The sequence below is a fragment of the Dipteris shenzhenensis genome, chromosome 10 (assembly GCF_047967505.1).
Source record: "Dipteris shenzhenensis isolate YYH24624 ecotype China chromosome 10, Dip_SZ_1.0, whole genome shotgun sequence".
NCBI classification, from domain to species: domain Eukaryota; kingdom Viridiplantae; phylum Streptophyta; class Polypodiopsida; order Gleicheniales; family Dipteridaceae; genus Dipteris; species Dipteris shenzhenensis.
This window is the reverse complement of record NC_141605.1, coordinates 5,871,542-5,898,834: the sequence shown is the minus strand read 5'-3', so window position 1 is coordinate 5,898,834 and position 27,293 is coordinate 5,871,542. Positions and strand designations below refer to the sequence as shown.

At 44.4% G+C, this 27,293-nt stretch overlaps 1 protein-coding gene across 1 annotated transcript in view; it reads left to right on the top strand.

Moving 5' to 3' along the window:
- The window catches only part of MCCB (3-methylcrotonyl-CoA carboxylase), a 46,788-nt gene extending 22,076 nt beyond the window's left edge, over positions 1 to 24,712 (top strand). The window contains exon 10 of the mRNA XM_087380794.1: positions 24,320 to 24,712. Coding sequence (XP_087236920.1) covers positions 24,320 to 24,523 — 204 coding nt within the window. The 3' untranslated portion in view covers positions 24,524 to 24,712. The remainder of the gene's footprint in view (positions 1 to 24,319) is intronic.
- The last annotated feature ends 2,581 nt before the right edge of the window (positions 24,713 to 27,293 follow it).

The following is a 27,293-nucleotide window of genomic DNA, read 5'->3' as shown; positions in this document are numbered from 1 at the left end:
CGAGATGTAAGATGAAGTCAAATAATAAAGATTCTTAATTGGTCATGTAGGAAACATTGGAGTCTGGTAGCTTTGGACCTACAAGCCAATAAATGCTATTTTGCCAATTCAATACCAAGATATCATGGCAATGTGTTAGTGTAAGTATGTAACTTTCGTGGTATACTTACTCTTAATGCATTGTAACTTTCATGGTATGTATCTTTTGTGATGCACTTATTCATTCCCTTGTATGTTATGATGGATAGGTCCACATCAAGGTTAATAAGTGCAATTGAACATGTCACAAACTATGATGGTGACTTGCAAGATGCAATGGACTTACAACGATGTGAGGTTGTAGAGCAAAATGATCCATACAGCTGTGGGTGGAGAGTATGCTACAATTGCAAGTTGCTCCTCGATGAAATATTTGATGTGAAGGGCTCACAATCCTCAATGTCTACATATTCCGATGTAGAACTATATACATTTGTGGCTCATACTATTCGATTCATAATTGCTCAATCTCCAATTACAATAATTGAGACACCCAAGTTTGAGATTCAACATACCCCCCAAGAGTATAAACCCAAAGCATTAGAAGGGAGTCCACTCGCAGAAGTAGAGATTCAATCTATGGCCAAAGAATCATACCATTTTGGGGATTCTATGCCCAAAGCATCCTAGCAAAGTCCATGAGTGGAAGTAGAGACTCATTCTATGCCGCGGGCATCAAACGCCGTCCCGAGGAGTCTATGCCCAAGGAATCACCATCTACCCCACACTCAAAAGCAAAGATTCAATATATGTCTGGGGAATGACAACCTCCACTAGATTCTATGCCTAAACCATCACAACGGAGTCCACACTTGGAAGTAGACAAATAGTATGCACGAAGGAAGAGTCCATATACGCCTAAAGCATCAAAGCCTTGAGAGAGAGAATCTACTTCCAAAGCATCAAAATGGAGTCCACAGGAAGCATCCAACCAAACCCAAAGAGAATGCTTCTTTCTCAGCCCATGTGGCAGCCAGGTGTGCTGACCACACGTCTGGCTATAATGCTGCCCATGTGGCCCCAGGATGCTGTTCATAAGGCAGTCCACAGAGCCCTCAGAGCTGCCCATATGGCATGATATGCACCTGCCCATGTGGCAGGTATTGCACTAAACCCTAACCCTAATGCAGTTGGTTGATACATCAACCTAGTGCGGGCCCACACAACCCAATCAAAAAGATACCTCAGCAATTCCCCTGGGAGATCCCTTAGGGACAAGTCGAAGGCATCCTCAAACACTGCTCCGTGCATCTGTACCTCTTGCTTCTCCAAGTGCTAAAGCCTTCAAACTCTTTGAGCCAACCTGGATCACAACAGTGCTTACCAAATGTGACATTGCCAAACAAAGTCACGAACACGCTAGAATCTTCTAGATGCCCACATATCGAGAGTTTCATCATGTGCAAACGAATAGATGACTATCTAGCTGTCCGTCTCATGAATTAGGGACAAAATGGGCCTTTTGCACAAGGATCTGTTCCAACTTGTCAACCATCTTAAAGATTCTTGTCCTGTAGGATGTTTGTAGAGCAGGTCAGGTGTGCAGCAACAGTTTGGACTGGGGCAGGTCGGCAGTCAGATTAGGGCTGTCCAGGAGCAGCAGTAGACTGCAGACTGCCGTCAGTCACAGTCTGTGAACAGGTTGGGTGCTGTACCTGGTCAGTAAGTAGAAGGAAATCCATATGCTGGGTCAGCCCAGTCTGTGGGTTGGTCGTCCAGGTCAGCAGGGCCTATTGCCTATGAAAGAGCATCATTGGGGGCCTGTGCATTGTATCCAGCAGTTCAGTCTGTAGATCACCTTCTAGGTTGAAGAGCAGTACATTGCAAAAGATCATTCACATTGTGTTTGGCTGCATACCAGAGAGGCCAGGAATCAGGGTCACCTTGTCCCTCACACTTGGGCTACATCTAGAGCAGCAAGGATCAAGGAGAGGGTGAACACTGTCTCACCATTGGCTGCATTCAGAGCAACGAGGAGACTTGTTTGTGTGGCATCATGAAGCTCTATATGAGCACACAGGCTGACAGAGTTTTGGAGGGCCAGGAGAAGGTAAAACACAATTTTGTGGTGCCAGGGGTCCACAGCTAGGCTTGCTAGATGGTGGCACACTGAGCACACCTTTGTAAGGGGTTTTGTCCATGTATTGGAGGAATCTATTTTAGTGTTTCTACTCTATTGTGCATTGTTCAATAACCGTGTCTGCATCTATCTCTATATACATTCACTTGTGTCATAGTAGCTAGTCCCTGCTATGCATGATGGAGTTTATGGTTTTCAACCTTGTGAGTGACTATCATGAGATTGAAACTGCACTATGTTGTGTTTTTAGAGGATGAGTTTGGGAATGTTCCTGGATTCATCTAGGTATATACATTCACGTGTGTGCACAAAAGGTGAGATTGGAATTAAGCACTGTATGTTTCCTGAGCTATGTTTATACACAATCTTCTGCTGCACGAGTGTTGGCTATAGCTAACAACCTCTGTCTCTGTTTTCTAACATTCGAGAAACTAACCACCACAACCTTGATGCCCAACATCCCAAGAAAACTCGAAATGTTTCAGTCCATTTCCGTAGAGGCTATTGAGATATCAGCATCATCTTGTAATTTTTAGAGCTTGTTTTCATTTTTGGTGAAGAGTTTTCTAACACTCTTTGGAAACTAACCACCACAACCTTAATGGCTAAACATCCCAAGAAAACTCTAAATGTTTCAGTCCATTTCTGTAGAGGTATTGGGATATCAGCATCATCTTGTAATTTTTAGAGCTTGTTTTCATTTTGGTGAAGAGCATGAGTGTATTGACCTTGATATTTGCCAAGTTGAACATATGTAAAATTTGCAACATTTTGGGAAAAACATTTCAAATGGAAACCATGGATGATACGGGCATCATCCAAAAACCTTATCATTTGAGTTGATCTACTTGCAAGGAAAAAATGGATGCAAAAATTTTAGAGGTACGAAAGCCTTTAGAACATTAAAACTCTAGAGAATTGACAATAAGAGGAGAGAGTGGGCAGGGAGTGCTATCTAGCAAGAAGGGTAGTTGGGGCCGAGTTGTGTCATCATTAAGTGATAAGATGGAGATGAGTGTATCCAATTTATCAACCCTTGGGTGCATCCTTCTATATATTTCAAGGATCATAAGCTGTAGAGCTGCTGGACCGCGTAGGACAGGTGCGACCTTTTTTGCATGTCTTACACATATCCATGATCTGCTATTGTCGATTTGTTGCCATGCCATATCAGCTCCAGTGGTCCTTGTAACCTCTTTGTTGTCGGCAAGCTTGTGGGCCATCTGCTTGCTATCTTTGGGGTGCATCAATATAGACACCCGTAGTCAGGTGTCCATGAGAAGGGGGGAGAGCCCAGCTAGCTGAGTGGTACATGTATGTATTGGTCAGTGTAGGCTATCCATCTCAAGAACTTTCTTGGTAGTTTAAGGATTTCTCCATCCTTGTCATCATGTGATACTCCATGTTGATGACGGGTGGTCCTCATATGTCATTTTCAGAAGGAAAAATGCTAGACACCTTTGATATGGGTATCAGGATCCCTCCCGAACAGGTAGTAGAATTGTTCTTTGATCTCATAGGACAACCTTTAAGAACTAAGGGTCCTTGGTCTTGGCGTTTTGTGAGTTATAGATTGGATGTGTCTTGGGAGAGATAGGTTGGTTGGATAACGTCAGCGAAAGGCCAAAGAAGCATGTGAAATCAAAAGTATGTTAGAAATGAACTAGACAGAGGGTATCCTGCAGGGGAAGACTGATTAGTGCATCCCAGGAACTCACGCGGAAGCGTTCAACTACGGAATCCAAAACTTCTTTACTTGTGTGTACTCAACAAACATGTGTATGTGCATTGTGCAAGCCAATAAATAGACAATGCTGCAAGAGAGATATAGCACCAACAAAAGACAAATATCCATCCTCAAATGGACACAATACAAAAGAGAGGCCCAGAGTTCCACCAAACCGTAGTCCTCTGACGTTACCAAAAGTTGTCCTACTATCTCCTTGGCACTTCTAGATCCCTGAGCCCACGTGCTCCTGAATGAGTTTCTGTAGACCTTAGTCACTGTGCCGTGATCCCTGCTCCTTGCTGCCCTGGAAGGGTACCCCCTTGCTGAGCTAAGTCTGCAGCCCTACAGCCTCCAATTGACCTCATGGATGTAGGCCCCAAGGGTGCTGCTCTGTTTCTCCTTTCTGCTCCTTGAAGTGCTGCCTGAGTGGAGGCCCCAAGTGCCTCCTTTTATAGGGGCTGGATGTCCCCCAGCCAACCGACTGATAGGGGTATTTGGGCTGACCCAAACAGCCTCCCCCCCACCGTCCTGCTGGTCTGTAAATCCCCCCTGGTGGGGGCACATTTCTTGAGGTAGGGCTGGCCCTGCCTGGCCACCTGGCAGGCTGCCACTGGCCCAGCCCCAGTCCAACCTATTCTAAGGCCTGATCTGCCCCAAAACCATCTCCAAACAGGCACCTTTTCAGACCTCTTCCAGCTCACGTTTCAGGTCCGTACAGCCTGCAGGATCCCTCCGTACACCTGCTGATGTCATCACACCTGTTCTGTCTGTTTTCCCTGTGCAATCATGCTCTGGGCAACCTGTGACAGACACGTGGTACATTGTCTCCTGCTGTCCAACATGGTGACTCCCAACTGCCAGGTAACTCTTTTGATCTGCTGCCCATGTGGCAGCCCCATCTTTTGTTGTTTTGCTGTGAGCAAGCTGCCCACATGGCAGCCAAGGTGCTGTCCATGTGGCAGCCACATCACCTACGGTCCACCCCCCCTTTGCTCTCCTCATCTGGGGGCTTATAGATGGGGAAGTGACCGGGCTAAGATGTGTCGGTGAGAGGGGGTGCCAGAATAGGGTTTCTTGATCATTGCGGTGTGGATGTCATTTCTTGGCTTTTTATCATGTGGCTCCTGCTCCACCAGGTCCGATTCCGCATAAGCGCACCACCCTAGTACAGAGAGGTCCATCTTTTGTAGCACCAGATGGAACCCAAATAGCATTACTTTAAACTGATAATGCTCTTACCTAGTACGAAATGATGTCTTAGGGTCATCCTCTTCTCTAATTCTTACTTGGTGATATCGTGACCTTAAATCAATTTCAGTAAAATATTTTGCCCCTTGCATTTGATCAAAGAGCTCATCAATGCGAGGCATAGGATACTTATTTTTTATGGTGATTTTATTTAATGCTCAGTAATCTATGCATAGACACATAGTACCTTTCTTTTTCTTTACCAACAAAACTGGTGTAGACCAAGGTGAGCTACTTGGTTGAATTTGGTCCTTTCTAAGGTATTTAGTTAATTGTTTCTTGACCTCAAGTTCCTCTGTTTGACTAAGCCTATATAGAGGTTTACAAATAGGGGTAGATCTAGAAATTAAGTCTATTTTATGATCTACTTCTCTCTCAAGGGGTAAACCATCAGGCAAATCAACCGGAAAAACATCTCATTGAAAGAAGATTTATACGTTTTATCATTATCACTAAAATTTTTACTGCTTTTAGATGTAGAAGAAATAAAATCACCAACTAAAGCAAGTTCACAGAGCTATACCTCGCATTCTTCTTGGTGTAGTAGTTGTTTCAATCCCATGGAGCATATAAGAGGAGAGTTGGGCACATCATGTTCAGGGAATCATGTTCTCCCTGAATCTGGAAGACTCTACCATCTTTTTCAAACATAATGGAGTTATTTAGATAACTCCGTTGTAAGCTATGCCCATGACTATACAACCATTCTCGACCCCAAACAACATCTATTCGATCGAGATGCAAAATTTGAAAATCCAAGGCACTCCGATAACCTTGGAATTCCACCTTCACACCATGAATCATGGTGTCCCAAACCTTTTTATCACTGCTCTTTGCTATAGAGACGATATATTTATGGGCACTTGGACTCTTTGGCAACTTCAATTTCTTAACTAGAAAGTAGTTTAAGAAATTATGTGTTGCGTTATCATCGACCATAATTTTTATCCTTTGCCCCTTTATTTTTCTATGCATCCTCATTAAATCATGAGGACCAAAGGTGGGCTGCCACATTGTCGATGATAGACAACACATGTGGGTGCTATCCTTATGATAGACCTCTACCTCAGTGTACTTTTCAGTACCATTAAGCGGCAACACCTGCACTGCATGAATTTGGGGCTTTAGCTCCCGTCTGTCTGTTTTTAGAGCAGTTCCAAGCAGCATGATCTTTGTCCAAACATTTGAAGCAAAGCTTTTCCTGCTTGGCCCTTTCATAATCCTCTTTCTTCAAGAGAGGATAATTTTGTGTTTGAGGTTTCTTAGGTGGTGCTTGAGAGCCCTCCTTCCTAAAGTGCCCCTTGCTTTTCAAATTGGGAAATTTTTTGAACTTAGGAACAAAACCTGTTTGTTTAATTTTTCCAGCTTTGGATTTTCCCATTGTATCATCGTATGTTTGGGCATACTAATTGCTTCTTCAAAGGTTTTGGGAGAATTTCTTCTCACCTCAACCTTATAAGTGTCTTTGAGACCTCTCACGAAACCCCTTATCTTCTGGAATTCATCGATTCCTTTCAGCTTAAGGACTGGTTTCCTGTAATTCGCTATGTACTGGGCTAGAGTGCTCTTACCCATAGTACAATTGTCCCAAGCCTCCCAAGCTCTTTCTAACTCATTCTCAGGTAAAAATTCTTTTGTTCAAATTCAGCCCAATACTCAGGAATTCTATTATTTTCCTTGAGGCTCATCCACCATTTATAGGCCTTATTTCCAAGGGAAAGGCCCGCTTCCATGACTTGATTTTCAGGAGGGATATTCTTGAGTCTTGCCATTTTTGCAAGAACGTATTTATCGCATCCTTGTTGCGTTCTTTCTCTTCCCCATTGAAAATTGGTGGTTTTAGTTTCTTAAGAATATTATAGGTTTCTTTAAGTCAAGAGTTGGACCTCTTAACTTGGCTAGGAGGAGTCGGTGATTGTGCCATAGGAGTTACTGATTGAGAATCGGATAGCTTGGTTATGGCTTCAGTTAGGGACTTTAATGTATCATTAACAGTTCCTAACTGTGTTTTCATGTTTTGCGTTCGAGTTTCAAGTTTAATGAATTCTATGTACGGAATTCCATAATCACCGTAATCTATGTCTTCCATTTCCACGTTATCCTCCCGAGTTTCGTTATGTGCTTCCTCATGTATTTCCTCTTCCATAACCGTCTTTCCCTTTCTAGCTCTTTCCTCTCTCTCCCTAATCAATTCATCTCTTTCTGGACTCGTCATTTTAAAACTGAGATTTTTCCATAGAGAAAAATATGATTGCCATTTCCCTAGGATTTGCTCGATGGCCTTGGATTTTGTCTTCTCACTTTTTTTGATTCACGATCTTCACTTTCGACCCTGCTCTTTGTTTTCTTGTATCTCAAACTCCTCGCTTTTCGATCTTCGATCTTCGATCTTCTTTGAATTTGGTGAGGCTAAGAAGGTTGGAAGAGTTAGGGTCCTTTAGGAAACATGAGGTGGCTTTTAAGTCCTTGGTGGTGGAAAAGAGAACCTTAGAGAGTGAGAGGGGTTTAAAAAAGCTGACGTAACATGTTTGCACTACATCTGTAATTATGCTGTCATGTAAGGAAGTGAATATCATCTTCATGATAGCTGCTGTATTTGGCCCTAAAGAACTCCACAAGTTACTCCACTCCCTCAACATTCCATGGATCTTGAGTTCTCACATGCGTAGAAATATAGTGCTTCAACCCTTGGATGCTAGCACACATGAACTTGTCTTCATCAGCTGTTGGATAGAATCTGAAACAATCTACCAATCTTGTGACACATTCTTTCCATTCATTAGGTTCCTCGGTCTCCTTTTTGAACCTGCAAATCGTCAACTTGTCTTTGAGAATGTCTACCAGAGATAATGCCTCTTCGCGAAGGCTTCAATCTTGGCATACCATGCACGTGGGGCTTGTTTCAGCCCATATAAGCTTTGTTAAGCTTGCAAACCTGAAGTGCATTGCTAGAAAGTTCAAATCCAGGAGGTTGCTTGACATAAGCCTCTTCTTGCAAGTCCCCCATTGAAGAAAGCTATTTTTATGTCCAACTGATGGACATTCCAAAGAAAATTTGCAGCCATTGCAATAATTGACCGTTGGTGGTCATCCAGATGTAGGAGCAAAAGTCTCCTCATAATCTATGCCCTTCTTTTGTGCATAGCCTTTGGCAACCAGCCTTGCCTTGTACCTGTCAATAGACCCATTTGGCTTCCTTTCCACCTTGAAAACCCACTTGGTACCAATGGCATGCTTATCTGGTGGCAAATCCACAACATCCCAAGTCTGATTTTTCTCTATGGACTGCAACTCATTGTGCATGGCATGCATCCAATGCACGTTATCCTTTGCTTCTTCAAAAGAGTTAGGCTCCTCTTCATCAAGAAGAGTCCCTGCATAAGTTGTCTCAACTGAAAGAGCCCCCCTTGCATGCCTTATTGCACTACGAGTCCTGCCAGGCAATGGGACCTCAAGCCTACTCTCCCTGAGAGTTTGTAGCAACCAATTCGGGACTGTTTTGTGTTACGCTCTAGCTGAGGTAGCATGACCTCGAAAGAATCAGTCGACATTTCCCTTAAAGGATCTATCTCTGTAATTTATGTGTTTGCGCTTTATGTAAATGATCGGGAGGGATTTAATGTCAAGGTCCTTGGTGAGGGTTGATAGCACCAGACTAGGTGGATCTAAGGCTAAGGGCCTAATGCAAGAAATGTGCCTAGGGGCAAAGTAATTAATGCATCCCAGGAGAGGGGTGAAATGTTGCATTAGGAAGGCCCTATAAGGATGACATGTGGCATCTAGATCCATCTAGGGAGATGGGGCTTGCTGAAGTTAGTGAGAGAAGGAGATGGTGCATACACGTATATGGTTTTTGAATTCTCTGATGAGTTCTCACGCTTCAGCAGGATTTGGCTGGGTGGAAATACTTGGTGCTTCTCCCGTGATCTCTAGTACAGGAAATAGAGAAATGTGTTAACAATTGGTATCAGAGCTCAGGTTAGAGCGGAAGAGAGGACGTAAAAAGAAGCTGCGTAGCGCCAATTGACGAATTGACCTGGTGATGCTGCGACGTCGATGGACGGTAGTCAGTATACGGAATTGTGGCGCTTGCGTGGGGGCCTACGAATTGGCGAACGGAGGCTTTTCAAGTGAGGCTTGAGATTGTTGATGTTTATCCTGTAAGGCCCTTCGACGTTGATCAGCGGAGAGTCCAAAGGGGATAGGTGTGGAGCGACGGACAGCGAGAAAGGATTTGTGAGTTTGGACGAGAAGTCCAACGGGAGCATGAGCTGAAAAACAAACAGTTCATTTATTGATTCATTGCCATGAAGGAGCTCGTGATGCAGACCTGTGGCAGAGGAGACCGTTAACGGGGAAGAGAGGAGATTCCGTTAAGCATGAACGAAAGCGTGAAGCGGCTGGCAAGCGTGGAGCGCGGGGACGTGACGTGATCGTGGGCTGTTTGTTCGACGTCGGTCTACGTAAAATAAAAAAAAAAAACCACCAGTCGACCTCCTGGTTCTGAATCGTTGTTGGAACGACGATTCCCATAAGTCAGATTGAAGAGGAACCTTTGGAAGGCACGACACCGACCAGCCAACCAAGGGGCTTGGGCAGCCCTCCAAGGTCACATGGGTAGTACGTAGGCAGCACGTAACCAAATATTGGATCGATGCAAGGAAAGCTCTAGGCTGAAGACTTGTCGTAGGAGCTTGAACGAGGTGGAGCTGAGACGGATTCTCTCAGACAGATTTAAACCAGGGAGCTCTCGCCAACTCTGTGTTTCTTTTCCCTGATTAGTTTCGTTGATGCTCCGTTTACTTGAGCAGGATCTCGTAAGTGATAAGTATGCATAAAGTTTGATGCTGTAGCAAGGACAGATTGTGCTTGAGACCATGCCTGTATATTTGAGTCTGAGTTATTTGCAGAAATTTCCCTAGTATAGGGAAAGGCGGGATTTGAATATATGCTTGTGTCAAATGCGTAGTTAGTGTGCATGTCAGATTGCAGGTATTCCCTAGTATAGGGAATTGTGTCAGAGTGTCAGTACCCTGAATTGTGTAAGCGTGTAAATACAGTGTTCTAGCGGTGTTTTAAAAAAAAAAAAAAGGAAACCCAAGACAAAACACCTATTGAACTAAATGGAAGCAGAAGAAGGGGCTTCCAGGAGGGACCCTGGTGAATCAGGAGTCCGGCCGACCCAGCAGGGATCGCGTCCAGTAGCTCACACTTTATCTGGCAGAATTGCATTGCTGGAAGATGCCTTGCAACAGTTGTTAGCGCAGCAATTACAAGCTAATGCAGGGCAGTCCGAGCTTAGGAGAGCGATACATAGTATGTCTGCCAGACCTTCTCGAGAGGAGAAGGGAAAGGCTCCAATGGAACCGGAGTCTAGTGTCCATACGGTCGAGCCTAGGAAGGCTAAAGTGCCCATTATTGCCAATTACAGACCGGAAAAGTATTCTGGTCGGATGAACGACCGTAGCTCCGATGTCATTGAGACCTGGCTACACAAATGGGACGAGGCGTTCGCCATTTGTGAGATCAGAAATGACATCAAAAAGATCCGCGAGGCCACCCACATGTTTAGTGAGGCAGCGGATCGGTGGTGGATTAAACAACAAAAGGATGGCATAGCATCCACTACCTGGGAGGGGTTTAAAAGAGAGTTCAGGAAACACTTCTTACCTCCTGACAAGGCATCCCGAGCTTGGGATCAATATAGGAACCTGCGTCAGAGAAATTTATCAGTGGCAGAATACACTGATAAGTTTCGAGAGAGTGTAATGAAGGTTGACGAACCCCTGCCTCAATCAATCCAAGTGAAAGATTTCATATTTGGATTGAATGACCGAATAAAAATGGAAGTTCGGGCTAAGTACGCGAACACGCTAGATGATGCAATAGCTATAGCCTTGAACTACGAGGATGCCAAGGGCAGCAAGCCAAGTGGGTTTGCACAGGTCGGAACCCAGTATGGGTATCCGAAGAAATCTGGGTTTAAGAAGAAGTGGACTAGTAAAGGGAGTGGTTCGCAGCCGAGTGGTCAAGCCAAGCAGGCGAGACCGGCTGAAACTCCTAAACCAAGTACCACCATTGGAGTGAAGAGAAAAGTAACTCCAATGGCAGCCCGGGCTTGGTCTAAGTCTCCCTTGAACCCAGAACAAAGGGAAAAAGCGAGGAGAGAAGGCTTATGCTTTGGTTGCCTTCAACCTCATCAGTGGAGAGATTGTCCACGTAATAAAGATCGTCGGATGGCTGAGATGGTGATCTCAGAGTGCGACGTGGAGATGCAGGGAAGTCCCAGAGCGGAAGAGATGCAGATTCAGCTAGCGGGATCTTCTCAGAGGTTAGTACCTTGTTTGTTATGTGTGTCTGTTGCTAAGTTAGTGACGAGTGCACCTGATAACATCCTATCTAAGCCCGCAGCAACGGGGTATACAGCCTTCAATGATACGGAGTTAATTAAAATGAAAGGGCAAGTGGCCAGTCATGATGTCATTGTGTTGTTTGACTCCGCGTCAACTCACAATGTGATTAACTCCAAGCTCGTGAAGAGGCTGAAATTAAAGACAAGTCCATCTGACTATGCGTATACAGTCAGGATGGCTGATGGAAGTTCAACTGAAGTATGGGACCAAAGGGTTACCCAGTTGGAGCTTCGGATTCAGGACTATACTGAGAAGCTTGATTTTGAAATGACCAAGCTTGCTCATGCGGATATAGCCCTGGGAATGGCGTGGCATTCTAGGAAGAATCCAGCCATTGATTGGAAAAAGCACGTATATCAATTCAAGATGAATGATGTGCTTTATGTCTTGCGAGGTGAAAAAGATATACCTCAGGGACCGTTGGTTTCCGTGATGGAAATCAGGAAGGCTCAAGTGGAGTTTTTGTACCTTTGCACCGCATCGGTAGAGTCGGTGAATGATTCTTCGACTAGTACTGATGTTACGCAAAGTGATGAGATGGCCAAGCTGGCTAATCTTATAACAGAGGAGTTCTCTGAATGCTTTAGGGATGAACTACCTTATGGGTTACCTCCAGAGCGGAAAGTTCAGCATAAGATTGAACTGATCCCGGGGGCAGAACCTGTAAATAGACCTCCCTATAGAATGAGTTTTACTGAAGAAGCGGAGGTGCGTAGGCAACTGGAAGAATACCTCAAGTTGGGGCAGATTCAACCAAGTTTCTCACCATTTGCTTCGCCAGTGATATTAAAGAGGAAAAAGGATGATACGTTTCGCCTCTGTATAGATTACAGAGCATTGAATAATATCACTGTTAAGCACAGGTATCCGATGGCTCGGATTGATGATTTGCTAGATGCATTACATGGAGCCGTGATTTTCAGCAAGATAGATCTCAAGTGCGGCTATCATCAGATCCGGATTAGAGCCGAGGATGTGCATAAAACCGCTTTTAGAAGTAGGTTTGGTCATTATGAGTTTTTGGTAATGCCCTTCGGCCTTACCAATGCTCCAGCGACCTTCGTCATGCTTATGAACGACTTACTACGACCGTATATCGGAAAGTTCGTAGTACATTTTATTGACGATATCTTGATATTCAGTAAAAGTGTTACTGAGCATTATGAACACTTAAGAATAGTGTTCAGTACTTTGAGGAAAGCCAGTCTTTACGTGAATAAAAAGAAAACTATACTGTGTATGGTTAGGCTTGAGTACTTAGGATTCATAATTACTCCACAGGGGGTAGAAATGGATCCGAAGAAAGTGGCTGCGATACTGACTTGGCCAATCCCTCAGAGTCTGACCGCGTTGCGATCATTCTTGGGATTTGTCCAGTTTTATAGAAGGCATATCAAAGGATATTCCGGAATAGTATCGCCATTGACTGATCTGACCTCAGATAGAGTACCTTTTATTTGGGGACAGAATCAACAAGAAAGTTTTAACACCATAAAACAAGCTGTGGTCTCAGGACCGGTGTTAAAAATAGTTGATCCCCAGAAACCGTTGTTCCTAGAAACCGATGCAAGTGGCATTGCGGTAGGAGCAGTCCTCCTTCAAGAGGGAAGGCCAGTAGCCTTTGAAAGCAAGAAGCTTTCTCCCTCTCAAAGGAATTGGCCAACTCATGAATTGGAGTTGTACGCTGTTATCCATGCTTTGAAAACATGGAGGCATTATCTGTATGGTTCAGAGTTTTATGTGGATGTGGATCATGATACTCTGAAACATTTCTGTAAACAGCCTGACTTGAGGGGCCGCCAAGCTAGGTGGGCAGAGCTCATGCAGGAGTTTAATTTAACGATTCGGTACCGAAGAGGAAAAGACAATAAGATAGCTGATGCGTTGTCTCGCATTATGCACAACCTGAGTTTCACGGTATTAGAGAGTGCTCTAATGACCGAGATCAGAGAAATTCAGAAGGTGGACGAGTTTGTCCAGAGCTTATGGCCTAAGGCTCATGTGTTAAAACCCGGGGAAAGTGAAAAGGATGACCTGGCATCCAGAAAAGGCCAAACTTATGCAAGATATACCATAAGGGATGGTATGCTAGTTAGAAATGGCAAGGTTGTAGTACCTGGTCAGAATGATCTCAGGCAGAGAGTCATTCGACAATGCCATGATAGCCCGTGTGCGGGACATCCAGGAGTCGAGAAGACCTATGATCTCGTGAAGCGAGATTTCTTTTGGTCAAAGATGAAAAAGCATATTCATGAATATGTGACACGGTGTTTCTCGTGTCAAGTAAGTAAGGCCGAGCGGGTGAAGCCACCCGGACTTTTACAGCCCTTGGAAATACCACTAAGTAAGTGGGAGAGCATTTCCATGGACTTTATTGTAGGGTTACCTGCAACACAAGGAGGATATAATTCTATCCTTGTGGTGGTTGATCGTCTAACCAAGATGGCTCACTTCATTCCGACTAGAGAGTCTGTTAGTGCCCCGCAAGTAGCGGATTTGTTTATTAGACATATTTTTCGTCTGCATGGATTGCCTAGATCCATAGTGTCAGACAGAGATGTCAGGTTTACCGGTCACTTTTGGACTGCGGTATTTGAGACACTAAGGACTGAGTTGGGAATGAGTAGTGGGGATCATCCTGAGACGGATGGTCAGACGGAGAGAGTCAACCAGACTTTAGAGGATATGCTGAGGGCATATGTGTCATTGAGGCAACATACATGGGACAAGTGGTTGCCATTGTTGGAGTTTGCCTACAATGATAGGAAACATTCATCTACTGGGTTCAGTCCGTTTGAGTTGAACTATGGTTATAGACCAGCCAATCCGACTATAGTTGGAGTACCTCAGAAAGTGCCTAGTGCCGCGAACTTTGTAGTTCAGATGCGGGAGATGCTAGCACTTGCGAGAGCTAATATCCGCCAGGCTATGGATAGAGCCAAGGTGTATGCGGATGAAAATCGGTCTATAAGAGTATTTGAAGAAGGAGAAAAAGTTTTTCTCAGAATTCCTTCGCACTCGAAGTCGTTGACTTCAGGAGAGTGTGCTAAGTTATCACCTCGATACTGTGGGCCGTGGTTAATTCTAAAGAGAATAGGCAGTGTAGCCTATAAATTAGAATTGCCACAGGGGTGTAAGGTGCACCCGGTTTTTCATGTTTCACGTTTAAAGAAATTTTTACATACTGGTGACTCACTAATCGAAGGTGTGGTTTTGTTTCAGGAGATAGAGGATATTGCAAGGCGCAAACCAACAAGAATCCTGGACCGAGGAACAATGCAAATACGAAATCGGAAGATACCCACGGTGTTGGTTGCATGGCATGGTCAACCTCTATCCGAAGCTACCTGGGAGTCCGTATATCAGTTGCGGAGAGTGTTCCCAGACTTTATCATCGAGGACGCTGATGTCTGAAGAGGGAAGGAATGTTACGCTCTAGCTGAGGTAGCATGACCTCGAAAGAATCAGTCGACATTTCCCTTAAAGGATCTATCTCTGTAATTTATGTGTTTGCGCTTTATGTAAATGATCGGGAGGGATTTAATGTCAAGGTCCTTGGTGAGGGTTGATAGCACCAGACTAGGTGGATCTAAGGCTAAGGGCCTAATGCAAGAAATGTGCCTAGGGGCAAAGTAATTAATGCATCCCAGGAGAGGGGTGAAATGTTGCATTAGGAAGGCCCTATAAGGATGACATGTGGCATCTAGATCCATCTAGGGAGATGGGGCTTGCTGAAGTTAGTGAGAGAAGGAGATGGTGCATACACGTATATGGTTTTTGAATTCTCTGATGAGTTCTCACGCTTCAGCAGGATTTGGCTGGGTGGAAATACTTGGTGCTTCTCCCGTGATCTCTAGTACAGGAAATAGAGAAATGTGTTAACATTTTGGCTGCGTGTATCTCTTGAATTTCTTGCCTGACAACTTCATCCACACCCTGTGGAGGTACAAAATCAGCCTGTGGCTGAATCGGGACATGTGGATCAGGAGGAGGTTGCTGTAAATTCTGATTTTCAGCATGAACCTCAGTAGGGGAACCAAATGCTATAGGAAGCATCCTTTCAAAAACATCATCTAAAGAAGCTGGAATCTGAAATTCAGCATGTGTATGTGCTGAATTTTCAGAGAATATAACATCTCTACTAACAAAAATCTTGCGTGAAGCAGGATTGTAGAGACGATAGCCTTTGCTTTGTGAACTATACGGTATACCCCACAAAAATGCATTTAAGTGCCTTATTTAACAACTTGTGTCAAAATTCCACAGGCACGTGGGCATATGCAACACAACCTCTGAAACGGTCCACTGAAGGCTTTCTCCCATGCCATGCCTCATAGGGAGTGATTGTCTTCAAAGCCTTTGTGGGGGCCTGATTCAAAACATAGTTGGCACACATGAGGCCTTCAAGCCATAACCTGTGAGGCAACTTCTTACTGGTAAGCATGCATCTATCCATCTCCATAAGAGTGCGATTCTTCCGCTCAGCTTTGCCATTCTGTTGAGGTGTAAGCCTCACTGTAAGCTGATGCGTGATGCCTTTCTCCTTCAAGAATGCCTCAAACTCATGAGACATATACTCCCCCCCTCGTTGTGCGAAGTGTCTGTACCTTGAGTCCTGTCTCATTCTCAACCATAGCCACAAAGTGTTTGAAATGCATAAACACTTGTGATTTTGCCTTGAGACCATAGACCCAAGTGTGGTTGGTGAAGTCATATATGAAGGTAACATAATAAAGATAACCCCCAAAAGCAGGTGTCCTCATGGGACCGGAGACATCACTGTGAATAAGCTGTAATTTTCGTGTAGCTTTCACTGCACCATCCTTCTTGAAAGGAAATCTATGCATCTTACCAAGGATGCAACTCTCACATGCATGAGGAGTAGGTGACTCTAAAGGAGGCAATGCATCAACCATTATGCCTCTGAAGTGTCATTAAGCTGCCATAGCTCATGTGCCCATACTTGGCATGCCATAACTCCGCTTTCTGCATTGCAGCGGTGGGAGTGCTCACTGATAATGCAAGATCGGATTTTGGTAGATGAAGGATGCAGAGATACAAAAAGACTCTTCTTGGAAGTGATGTGCTTTGAAGCACCACTGTCAAAATACGAAGTATTCAATGTCTCATTGACACTGAGAGAGCATGCATCCTTTGAAGGATCATAGCTGCAAGTCAAAAAAGCATAAGGGTCATCATCATTAGTGGATGTAGCATCTAAACTACCCATTGAAAAATCTGAAGTGCAAGACAGAAAGGCATAGTGCTCTTCCACAAAGTTGGCTGCAACATCTCCCCCATCATGAGAATGAGGAGCTGATGCATCTAACACAGCCATACCTGAATCCCTTTTCTTCTCTTTAGCTATGCACTTCTTGCATTCTCCAATATAATGACTTGGCTTCTTGCAATAGTGACAAATGCCCTTCTTTTTCTGCTTATCAGCATCACCCTTAGCCTTACAAGAGGGCTGTCTTGAATCAGTGGCATGCTTGCCAGCCCAGGTTGCCATATTTCTTCGTGTCTGCTCCTCCTGCAACGGAAGTCCTACCAACTCGTGAAAGGAGAGAGGATTGCTGCCCCCCCTCAATGACAAATTCAGCGAGGTGTGGAATCCGAGATAGGACTTAGGAAGAGAATTCAAAGTGGTGGTAATCGTCTCTGGATCCGGAATGACTTCATCAATGTTCAGCAATTGTTCCCTCAAGTCCTGAAGCTTTGTGAGGTGAGAATTCATGGAATCTCCCTCATCCAATGCGTATGAGAAAGCTCTCACTTCAAAAAGGAAACTCTGGCATCATTTCTTGCTGCAAACATACTCTCTAGTATCTCCCAAGCTGCCTTTGATGTCTTGCATGACCGAATGTGAGGTATAACGAACCTCTTGATAGTGAGAGAAATTACTGAAAGAGCTTGTGCATCTCTAGAGTCCCATCTTTTTTGCTCTGCTGTGGGAGCTCCTAGAGCGGCAGCTCCAACTACTTGTGCTGCATTTTGATCTCTACCCTTGCCTCCAGTTTTAGGAGTGACAGGTGGGGCCACTGTACCTGGTCTTGCTTCATCTTTATTGACATAGTCCCAAAGATATCTACCAACCAAGATATTGCAAACCATGAAACTCCACAAGGAGTAGGGTGCCATCCAACTTATCCTCTTGTGTGAGAACTCCGAACACCTCATTGGGGTTGTTCTGAGCCATTTTTGCCAGATAAACTCAAAAAACACAGCAAACTAACCAAGTAAAATCCCTTTCTGGGATGCCAAATGCACAAGTAAAATCTGCCAAGGAAAATCTGCCCATAGTGACAAATACTGTCACAACCTATTAAAGGCTCAAAATGCACCACAATGCTCTGTTGAATGCCCAAAAAATATCTTCAAATAGAATCTGTAAAAAGTGGCAAAAGTCTGCAAATTGACTCGTACTGAGTTCAGAAATGCTTGCAAACTTCCAAAATGCTCTTTTACCTGCAAAATTGCAACCCAAATGCAAAAGCCCCAATTTCTTGTGGGAAATTGCATACAAAAGAGGGCAAATGATCTGAAAGCCCCAAATATTGCACAAATTGCACTTTGCCTGCAAAAGCCCCAAATTTTTGGACAACCTGCAAACCAACTGCAATGTCTGCCCACAAATACAGAATGCCCCAAGTTCTCTGCAAGATCTAAGCCAAACAATGGCTATCTGCAAACAATGCCTACCAAAAAACCAACTGCTAGAGTACTTGCAGGAATGAAACCTGCATAGAAGGCTTTGCAACAGAACTGTACGGACACTTTCAGCCTGTACCAAGCTGACAGTACGGCACTGTCAGTGTATGGTCTAAGTACGGAATCCCTACAATGTATGGACGACTGCACGATGAAATCCGTGCGGTGTATGGATGGCTGTACGGTTGAACTGACATTGTGCTGACAGAGGATGTACGGAGCAGTATACTGAACAGTACGGTCAGTCGTACTGTTGTACGGATGAGCTGACGGCAACTGCGTACAGCGTGGTTGGTACAAGCGCCTGTACGGCGTATGGTGCTTGTTGTACGGAGAGTTTGGCGGTGGAGCTGGTACGGGCGTTGTACGTCGAAACCATACGGATTGTCGGTCCGTACGTTGTACGAATGACCTTGGAGCTGACGTGCGGGATCTGTACGGACGGGAGCTGGGAGCAAGAAGAGGAGAGAAAATGCGGAAGCAAGGAGCAGGTCCGGGAAGGGAGAGCTGCTCTTATACCAAATGTGAGAAAACAGGAAGCAAGAGCAAGAGTGACCAAAATGGAGAGAGTGAGCTGAAGGTAGTTCACTCCCCAAAATGTACTGAACTGAAGTGAAGTACAATGAAAGAGATGAGGGTTTTGTCTAAGTGACAAAACCCTATCTAGTCTCTAACCGTAGTTAGAGATTAGACTGTGGTTAGGGGGAAAAACCTCTAAGAGGGAAAAGTGCCCCTAACCCACTTATTACATTACATTGGCCACTGCCTAGAATATAATAATAATTCTAACAAAGCCCTCATATGAGGAGAGCAAAGTGGGGGGTGATGTGGCTGCCACATGAGCAGCACCTCGGCTGTCATGTGGGCAGCATGCTCAAAGCAAAACAACAAAAGATGGGGCTGCCACATGGGCAGCACATGCGCTGCCATGTGGGCAGCAGATCCAAAGAGTTACCAGCCACCATGGTGGACAGCAAGGGAACGGATGTGCCACGTGTCTGTCACAGGTTGGCTGGAGCATGACTGCACTGGGAAAACAGTGTGGAACAGGCACGATGACATCAGCAGTTGTACGGAAGGATCCTGCAGGCTGTACAGACCTGAAATGTGGGCTGGAAGAGCCCTGACGTGGACCTGACAGGAGGCAGAACAGCAGATCTGAAAGGGTGCCTGTTTGAGATGGTTTTAGGGCAGATCCCGCCCTAGAACAGGTCTGGGTAGGGGACTGCATGGCCTGGGCCAGTGGCAGCCTGGCCATGCAGGGCCAGCTCCACCACAAGAAATGTGCTCCCACCAGGGGGAATTTACAGACCAGCAGGTTGGTGGGGGGTAGGCTGTTTGGGTCAGCTCAAATCCCCCTATGAGGCCGGTTGGCAGGGGGCATCCAGCTCCTGTAAAAGGAGGCTTTAGGGACCTCATTCTTCATCAACTGAGGAAGCCCTTCAGGGAGAAGAAAGGAGCAGAAGAGCAGCACCATTTAGGCCTTATCCAGGAGGTCAATTCGAGGCTGAAGAGCTGCAGACTTAGCTCAGCAAGGGGCTGCACCATGTACTAGCATGTGAAGGGAAATCTATGCATATGCCCATCTGCCCTATAGATAGAGGATTTCCATGAGAAGGCTCGTGGAAGGTTTTTCGTTGTTAAGGATTGCTTTTAATGTTTGAGCTTGTTAGAACTCAATGCCCCACATGTGAGCCCCATATGAGGAGGAGATAGTGGCAGTAGATTTAGACGTGTTGGTGGGGGTAGGCATAGGAAATAGGTGACTGCGACAGTCCTCTGTCTGATGCTGTTCTGCAGCAGGATAGGGTTGCAGACAATGACCCTGAAATGTGGACACAAGCAGGTGCATCAGGCCTCGGGCAGAGGCGGATTCTAGACACCTGCAGTCTGCATATTGCAGCAGTCTTTGTGCAGGGCAGAGGGGCAGTTACAGGCCCTGTTCTGGGCCATTAATTGGCCAAATCTAAGGTCTGTCAGTCGGCATACCTGTGGGCTGGAAGACATCTTCTGGTCGGATCAATTCCAGACCCTGGGTCAGCTCAGATCTGGTCAGGCCTCTTCAAAGAGGCATGCAGGAGCCCTAACTCAGAGACATAATTGCCCCTTCATCCTTAGTTCACTGGCGGCCAGATCTGCCTGTTGTTTCGCCCAGCATCTGCTGGATGTTTGTTGCTCTCTCTTGAGCACTTTTGCCCACATCTATTGGGGAATATAGTGTTATTTTGGCATTCTATTATCTGTTTCTATCTTTTGCATGTTACGGTTCATTTATCAGAGTACTGTTGAATGTGTTTCAGAGACTTGTTTCTTTTCGCTTTTTATAGGCACTAGAGCAAGCACTTACATCGCTGATGTGGTATCAGTGCCTCGCTAGCAACTCTTGTGATTCACCTCAATCCTGAACGAAGGAGTCTCTCACTAGAAAGAGGCGACCCCGGTTTGATCCGGAACTTTGAGGACATGGGAAAGCTCGATGGTATAAATGACCCACTCTAGTAGATGAAAGATTTGGAGCCACCTTCTGGTAAGAGAGAGTTGGGAGATTATGATGGGGATGGAGCTAAGGCCACAGGACATAAAGAATGCAGCATGGGTAGTGATAACTCCAGCAAATCCTATAGGAATCAGAGATTGGATAATGCAGGATGCAAAGGCCCTAGCCACCATCATTGGCACGACTACAAATTCAATACAACTGCATATCTAGTTTGTAGATGCGGTGTTTCAAGTATGGACAGTGATAAATGATACGTGTGAAATCAATGCCACGAAAAGGATCCTTGAGCTCGAAACCCAACTTTGTAACATGAAGCTGAGCAAGGGAACACAATACAGGACTAGATCATGAAGATGAAGGTAGTCAGGGATCAGCTCTCAACAAGTGTCAAATAATGAAATTATCCTGGATTGCCAAGCTTGTACCTGGCATACTTCCTCGAAGCTATAAGGGTTGTACATATACATATTGCAGAGCAATGGTTGGCACTAGCTACTTCCGAAGAGCTAGTGCCTTCGCTTCTGCAAGAAGAAGCTCAAGAGAGAGAGTTTGAAGGATTTGGTGGCAAGGACTTTTTGCAAGAAACGAGCGGGCAAGGGTAAGTCCCAAATTGATGAGGACTCCAAAGAGCCTAAGTCGGCAAACTCTAAAAGAAGAGGTACTTGTACTACGAGAAATTGTGACACTTCACGAAGGACTGCCGAAAGAAAAAGGCAGATCAAAAGAAAACTAAAATGAACCCAAGGTGGAGTCCAAGATAGAATCCTTGAATGGTATCAAGGGGAGCTATTCAGGCTAAGATTGCAGAGAAGTGTCTAATGCTTTCAGTGACTCAGGATGTTGATGACTAGTGTTAGCAGAGGCTCATCTGTCCAATCGGGGATATCACAGCTACTTTATCAAAGGATCGGAGGTGTTCCATTATTCACCACAGGCAAGGACAAGGTATCAACTGGTGTTCTCTATGTACTTGACTTGTGTAAGAAATTTCTCTTTGTCAGTTAGCTAGCAAGGGGCGATATGTATGAGCGTCATATTAGATGAAGACATAGTGGTTATCAAGTACAAGGCGATGGACAAGGTGATTGCTGGAGGAATCGAAGAAGGGCTCAACAAAATCAGTGCAATATTGGTTTTGGTAGAGAAGGCATGTCAAGAATATGGCAAGAATGGTTTGGACACATCGGCTACTCAGCCTTTGAAATCGACGTGGAAGGCAAGAATGGTGGATGAACTTTCATAACTTAACAATAGCAAGGAGGACTGGAGAGCAAGCAATACAAGTGCCCGACAGAGAGCCAATTGAACTGGTTCATGCAGATATCTCTGGACTCATGCTACAAGATCATTCTCAAGGTCAATTTACTTTGAACTTTATAGATGACTTCACCAGAGTTACATGGGTGTACTATCTGTCCAAGAAGTCTCAGTCTTTCAACAAATTCAAAGAGCAGAAAGTGAAAGTAGAGAACGAGACTGGAAAGAAACTCAAGACGTTCAAGCCACCCCATTCATCTCGTCTAAACTAAACTTTCCCAAGCAGAAGAATCATACCATAGCAGAGATGGGTTTGAGTATTTTCAGGGGGAAGAATCGTCCAAGAACCTTTTGGGTGGAGGCAGCTTTCCACATCCTCAATAAGATGATGACTAAAGGAGTTGAAGGGAAGATTGATCTGGAGGCATATTCAGGTAAAAATTCTGTCATGAGAGTTTTCATTTCTGACACCTGTGTGCATGTTCACAAAGATACCAATACCAACGACTAGACAGTGTCTTCATCAGCTGCAGTGAAGAGTCACAAGCCTATCTCCTAGACGACAAGAAGATGAAGCCACTAGGCTTTCATACCAAGCAGGATGTTGTATATTGACTGAAGAAGGCTGAAACAGGCCTCTAGAGCATGGTACCCACACATTGATGACTGCTTCACTAGGATTGGCCTATTTTGGAGTCCGTCGGATGCAGACTTGTACCTCCATTCAGAGGGGGTAAGAGGATGATCATGATTTGATGATCCGATCATAATTGTTGCCCAGTTTAGAGGAGGGCAAGAGGATGATCGTGATTTTGTACATTGATGATCTTATCATAACTGTTGCCCACAACGAGAAGATAAGGTAAAAACTCTGTTGAAGGAGTTTGATATATTGACCTTGGGTTTCTCCACTATTTCCTTGGCATGGAGATTTGGCAGGTTAAGTATTGCTGGAGATACTAGAGCATTTCCAGATGGATGATTGCAAGAAGGCAGTCACTCCTATGGAAGTTTGGACCAGATTAAGCAAAGAAGATACAACTCAGCTGGTAGATATGATAAGGTATGGACGATTGGTCCGAAGCTTACTGTACTGACCAATATTTTACCCAACATTGCTTTCTCAGTCAGACTGCTATACCAATGCCCTTTACAACCAAGGGAGACGCATTGGAAGGCATGCTTGTGTGTATTACAGTATCTAAAGGGTACCTCAGGCCATGGGATCACGTATTATACAGGAATCAACATCTAGGGGTATGCCGATGATGGGGACACTTTACGTTCCACTTCTGGCTATTGTTTGTTGTTGGGGTTAGGAGCCATTTTGTGGCTCGGTAAGAAGCAACCTACACTTGCTCTTTGAGCTGTCAAAGATGGAAGTGCTTGCTGTAGCACCTATACGCAGTCGAAGGGAACAATGAACTCTCTCCGAAACACACTCAACAGTAGTGTACAGTATTCTGATAAATTAACCCATAATCTGAATCATTCAAGAGATAGAAATAGCAAATAGAATGCCAAATTACCTCAGTGTATCCCTCCACAGATGTGGGTAAAATGGCTCAAGAGAGAGCAGTAAATATCCAGAGGACACTAGGCAAAACCAGTGAGCTGATCAGGCAGATCAGGCCGCCAGTGAGCTGAGGGGAAGGGGCAATTGTATATTTGAGCTAGGGCTCCTGCATGCCTCACAAAAGAGCACTTCAGTGGGATGCCAAAGGGAGGGGCCTGGGTTCAGTCATCTGAACCCTAGAACAGGCTGACCAGACGTGGGCTGAACCAGGATCTTGATTTGACCTGACCAGAGGGTTTGTTCCAGCCAACCTGTCTGCCAACTGACAGACCTTAGATTTGGCCTGTAAAAGGCCCAGACCAGCGCCTGTACCTGCTTGTGTCCAAGTTTTTTTAGGGTTCTGTCTGCAACCCTACCTGCTGCAGAACAGCCTCAGACAGAGGACTGTTCCAGTCACTGTTTTCCGCTATCTTCCCCACCAGTATCCCCTAGATCTACTGCCCCTATGTCCTCATATGGGTGCAAAATGGTGCAGTGATCTCTCATCATAATCAAGAAACATGACGTCAGCATCTTGTGGCACAGCAATAGGGTTAGCTCAAGGCTGCACATGGATTTCTCCTTAGCTTGACATGAATTGTAACTTTTCCACTAGCCTTTACTGTTGTCCAGGGTAAATTAAGTTGCAACTCCCTCTCTCTCTCTCTCTCTCTCTCACACGCACACACGCACACACGCACGCACGTGCACACAATTTCTGTTTTATTGAATTTTGATCTGATGTGGTGCATTCATATTATCATGCTCATGTTTCCATGACCCCCAGTGGAGCCCTGATGATGAGGAGCAGTTCAAAGCAAGAGTGATTGATGCTTATGAGCAAGAGGGCAGCCCATATTATGCAACTGCAAGGTTATGGGATGATGGTATTATTAATCCTGCAGACACTCGAAAAGTTCTTGGTTTGGCTCTTGCTGCCTCAACAGGTGTACCCTCTCAGGCTTCGAGCTATGGAGTTTTCCGAATGTAATGTTAATTTGTAAAGATGAGATTTGTCCAAATTCCTCTGTTATAATACAGATGCAGACATTTTAATGTTGAACAATCATGGGGAATTTTCCCCCAATTGGATGGAGAATTGAAATTGTACGTAAGGGGCCTGGAACGATAATTGGAAAACTTTCCAATTACAAGGTCTGAAACCATCTACTTGAATCTCGTAGGCAAAAATTTCTGCAAACGCTATCTCTCTCCCTCTCTCTACAAATACACTAGGGCCCAGGACAACAATCGGGCTGGACCCCCCCGAAGGATTTTATTACTTGAGAGAAAAAGGAATACATAGCGGAAGCTGCTCATACCGAAAATCCAAACTTAAAATGAATCATTACATGAGCTCTTAGGCTCCCTTTTTTGGCAGCAAGCTACTTGTCAAATTCTACATTACTTTCCTAATTACATGCCACTAAGGGCAACTCTAAAGTCTTCGAAGCACTTGGTCATGCGAACCGCCTCCTAGACTCTTGTTAGGCTCCCATAGCGCTTAGGAAAATAACTCTTCCTAGTACTTGCAACAAATAATTAAAGTGCACCACCATGGCACCCATTAATTGTTAGCGCTTTGCATGTAAATAACACACTGTGGACTAATTCTAGTCATGGTGGGTGTCGCCACTGAACACATGTGCACACATAACAAATATAAAAATATATATTTATTCTCTGGTTGACCGAAGTCAACGCTCTTGATCATAATTAAGGGGCTTTGACCAAGGGTCGAGGTGCCTTAGTTATAGTCAAGTCTCTCCAATCGAAGTTGGCATAACTCTCCAACTGAAGTTGGCACATCTTGGTTAACCGTAGTTAGCCCTCTTAGCGCATGCCAAGTCTCGTTGATCGGAGTCAACACTCTCTGACCGTAGTCAGCTTTGTGGTTCTCTGGTTAACCGTAGTTAACCCTCTTCGTAATAAACAAAGTCTCCCCGATCGAAGTCAGGTTTACTTGACCAAAGTCAAGTATCTTTGATCGTAGTCAATTCTTTGACCATTAAAAGAACTCTTTGACCATAATTAACACATATGAAAACTCTTTAATTATGATAAGTAAATGGTCAATTGGACTTTGACTTAGGATATTTACATTGTGGTGACATTCCCTTAGCTTCTATTCAGTTGACCTGAACTGAAAAGCTTCCTTGTAAATATCCAAAAGCTGTGGATGATCGGACAACATGTCTTCATCTATCTACTTGGCATCCAATGTTGTATAATTCTTGAATTTTACAAGATACTTGTAAAACTCCTTGCCCTGAGGGCCTTTGTGTACAGTATGGTACACAATTTGCTATGATTGAAGGACCTCCTCCAGCTTATCTACTTCTGGTGGATCCTCTGATACTGGCTCTGTAGGCTCTGGTCCCCGGAATTTCTTTGGAAGACTCATATGGAATGCATTGTGAATCCTCCAATGCTAACCTGCATGCAACCTCATTCATTCTTTCTGTAACCCTGAAAGGGCCATAGTATCTGGGAGATAACTTTACATGCACTTTCTGTGCGCCTTTAAACTTGCGGAGCCTAGCTTTCTCAAACTTTAAAAGTACCCAATCTCCTTTCTTAAGATTTGACTGTCTCCTATGCTTATTTGTAGCTCTTTTATGCTTGATAGGTGGCAGAATCATCTTTCCATAAATGACCTCAAAGGGGACTTTCCCTGTTAAAGTTGTGTACTGTATTATTGTAAGCAAACTCTACCAATGGTAGATACTTTTCCTAGTTTGAACCTTGGTCACCCACGTAGCATTTCAGCATATCCAATGCTATAGAATTTGTGACTTCACTTTGACCATCTATCTGGGGACGGAAAGAAGAAGAAAAATTCAAATTCGTCCCCATGTTATCAAATAAAGCTCTCCAGAATAGACTGGTCATTTTGGGATCTGGATCACTGGCAATGGACTTAGACATATCATGGTGGAATGAAATGAGCTTGCTTGTTGAATCTATCAATGATAGTCCAAATCCCATCATTCCCTAACTTTGATCTTGGCAAATAAAAAATGAAGTCCATTGTAATACTTTCCCACGTTGCCGGAGGCACGGGAAGAGGCATAAGTAGGCCAGGTGCCTTTCGTCTATCATGCTTCTTTTTTTGAAACGTAAGGCATTTAGTAACAAATTGATGTATATCTTTCTTCATGCCTGGCCAAAAAAAATACCTCTCTGGTGCTAGAGGAGTTGTAATTCCCCTATGTCCAACATAGGGAGGTACATGGTATTCCTCGAAAATCTTTTTCCTCATCTCCTAGATGATGCATAGGTAGTCATCTTTCATTAGATACCCATCTTTCAAGGAATAGTTACTGGTGGATTGTCCCTCTTGCATTTGCTGTAAAATCTTGCCAAAATTTGCATCATTAGCATATTGCTCCCTCATGTCTTTCAGGTCCTGATGATAAGCAATAGTCACATTGTTGACCTAGGGTCTTCGGGACAACTTTGTTCCGAATTTCTGGGGTATGGACAATCTGAAAATGATACATTGATAGCATATTTGCCCATTTCATATGCTTCTCGAAAAGTTTTGTCTGAGTTAGAAAATATCTCAAACTTTGGTGATCTGTTTTAACAGTAAAATTTACACCCAAAAGATAGTGCTTCCATGTGTTCACAGCATGAACTATAGCCAACAATTCTTTTTCATAGATTCCCAGACATCTTTCAATATCATGCAATCTTCGGCTCTTGTATGCTACTACATGTTCATTCTAATGTAATACAGCCCCAACACACTCTCCAGA